Here is a 2,336-nt window from a genome sequence, read left to right as displayed (position 1 = left end):
CCAGGCCGGCCGGCGAGGCCCGGGGCCGCCCGCCTCCCAGGAAGCAGAGGAGCGGGCTCCCGTCCAGCAGCCCCGCCCGGAGGCCGCGCGCGCCCCGCACCCACCCGGGCCGCAGGCTCATGGGCAGAGCTGGCCTGTCCTTCGACCAGGCGCGAAGGAACTGCCCTCGAGGGGCCGGGCCCCGGCAGCCTGCGCGGCCCTGACACCACCTTCCAGAACCCTTGTGGCGGTGCCGCCCGCCCCCCTCCAGGGGCACCTGGTTGCGTCCCACCCCAGTGCAGGTTTCCAGCGTTTGTAGCAGAGCAGCCTCCAGCCCGGCCGTTTAAGTCCCCACTGTTTAATCCCACGAGGGTGGACGCGTGCCAGCGTACGCACACAGCGCTTATCTAGTGAGATGTGACACTTCTTAATTAGGGATCCTGGGTGCCGCGGGGAGGCTGCAAACGTGCCCTTTTAGCAAGTGAGGCAGGCGTCTGCGCGCAGGGCTCTGGCCGGCGGCCCTGTAAAGGCTGGTGTCTGTCTTGTGTCTCCCCTTCTGATGCAGCTCTGGCAGGCTGCCCTAAGCACGCTCAACCCCAGCCCCACGGACAGCTGTCCCCTCTACCTGAACTACGCCACCGTGGCCGCCCTGCCCTCCAGGGTGAGCCGGCACAATAGTCCCTCGGCCGCGCATTTCGTCACCCGGCTCGTGCGGACCTGCCTGCCGCCGGGAACCCATCGGTGCATTCTGGTGAGTTCTTCTGAGGGGCTGGCCCCGCACGGGCCCCCGAGCTTCGGGTCGCTGCGTGCTGGCCTGTTGGCCGGGGCCTGTGGCTCAGCCCTCCGGACCGCAGAGCACTCCGGCCCACGGTATCCCCGGTGCGGATGATGCTGCCGCGACCGCACCGTGCAGCCCCGGCCTTACCGCTGCCGGGGATACCGAGGGTCCCGAGACGGAACGGTCTACCCCAGACCAGTTTGGGTGGCAGATCTGAGACTCAGACCCAGGCTTCCTGAGCCTGTGTCCGCTGTGCAGCGCTGCACGTCCTGCCTTCCTGTCTCGAGAGGCAGTTGACCCCATCTGGTGGCTGACGTTTTCTTCTCACATCGTGGGACAGTGATTCCGGGGAAGGCCCCTGGGGTGATGGCTTTGCTGGGGCATCTCCGTCCAGATTGTTTCCACAGTGGCCTCTGACCCAGCTCTGGGGCCCTAGCACTTCCTGATGGCGGCTCCCATGGGCTGGGCCCTGGGTCCCATCCCCCCGCCGCAACCCCGCTTCGCTCCCCTTCACCACAGCTCCACTCTCTGTGCTGCAGATGGTCTGTGAGCGGTCGGACGCCTTCGCCTCGGCCTGTGCCCTGGCCCGCGCTTTCCCACTCTTCACCCAACGCTCGGGGGCATCACGGCGCCCGGAGAAGAAGACCGTCACAGTGGAGTTTTTCCTGGTGGGACAAGACAACGGGCCAGTGGAAGTGTCCACTTTGCAAGTGGGTGTCTGGAAGTTCAGACCGGGGCCCCGTGCCGCACTCCCCACCGCCCCCCAGCTTGGGCAGAGCTCTCTTTCCCACTCCCTGGGAGGACGGGACAGGGCTGCTGGCATTCCCGAGAAGGCCCCCGGGGCCTGTCCAAAGCCGGGCAGCGGGCTCCCTCTCCCCAGGGTGGTCTCGTTCTCAGGGTTCGGTTCTATTCAGCCAGTGTTGATCAAGCGCCTACCCCGCGCCAGGCGCTTTCATGTTTTGAAACTAATAATCCTGCCCGTGTATGTATCACGTTACCCTTTATGGTGCGCTTTTACATATGTTATTTCATTTGATCCTCCTTCGTTTGATCCTTTTGAGGCACGGCGAGGCTGGAAGCGATTTCCAACCTAGAAGTCCTCGTGTGGGCCGAATGCCAGCTTTCCCTCCCGTGGTGACCCTCCCAGCCCAGTGGTGCTGTGGTCTCACCCTCCCCACCTGCAGCCCCCGCTCCAACCGCCAGACTCAGGTGGTCCTTTCCCCTCCCCTCCCTCACCCGGCGCTCTGTCTCCGGCCCCTCGAGCAGCCCCTCATCCGCTCTGTGCCCCCAGGTCTGTAACTGCTCCCCCTCCACCGGGATTCTTTCCCCCAGGAGGAGACCATGTGCCTCATCTCTGCCGTCCTGAGACAGCTCCTCTTTTCTCTTCCCTTCACCTCCCATGGTCCGATTGCTTTGCCTATCTTAACTCCCTTTCCCCCCTCAGCCCACCAGCATGGAGTTCGCCCACCCTCTTCCTGACATTGTTTTCCAAGGGCCACATCTGTCTGACTTGAGCACTGGTCGTCCCTCCTTGAAGGGCACCTGCCCAGCCGGGAGCCTGTGGCTTCTCTCCTCCCCG

General features: G+C 64.9%; 1 protein-coding gene across 3 annotated transcripts in view; it reads left to right on the top strand.

The window, feature by feature from the left end:
- The first annotated feature begins 282 nt into the window (after nt 1–282).
- The window catches only part of NPEPL1 (aminopeptidase like 1), an 18,968-nt gene continuing 16,914 nt past the window's right edge, over nt 283–2,336 (top strand). Inside the window, exons 1-3 of one of the 3 annotated variants that reach the window (XM_024750438.1) lie at nt 283–389; nt 545–730; nt 1,297–1,467. In XM_024750438.1, coding sequence (XP_024606206.1) covers nt 1,297–1,467 — 171 coding nt within the window. In that variant the 5' untranslated portion in view covers nt 283–389; nt 545–730. Of the gene's footprint in view, nt 390–538; nt 731–1,296; nt 1,468–2,336 lie in introns of those variants that run through there. The other 2 variants (XM_024750437.1, XM_024750436.1) reach the window with 2 other exon arrangements.

Source organism: Neophocaena asiaeorientalis, unplaced genomic scaffold, assembly GCF_003031525.2.
Source record: "Neophocaena asiaeorientalis asiaeorientalis breed wild unplaced genomic scaffold, Neophocaena_asiaeorientalis_V1.1 scaffold606, whole genome shotgun sequence".
In the NCBI taxonomy this organism is placed as follows: domain Eukaryota; kingdom Metazoa; phylum Chordata; class Mammalia; order Artiodactyla; family Phocoenidae; genus Neophocaena; species Neophocaena asiaeorientalis.
This window is presented reverse-complemented; position numbering and strand designations above follow the sequence as displayed.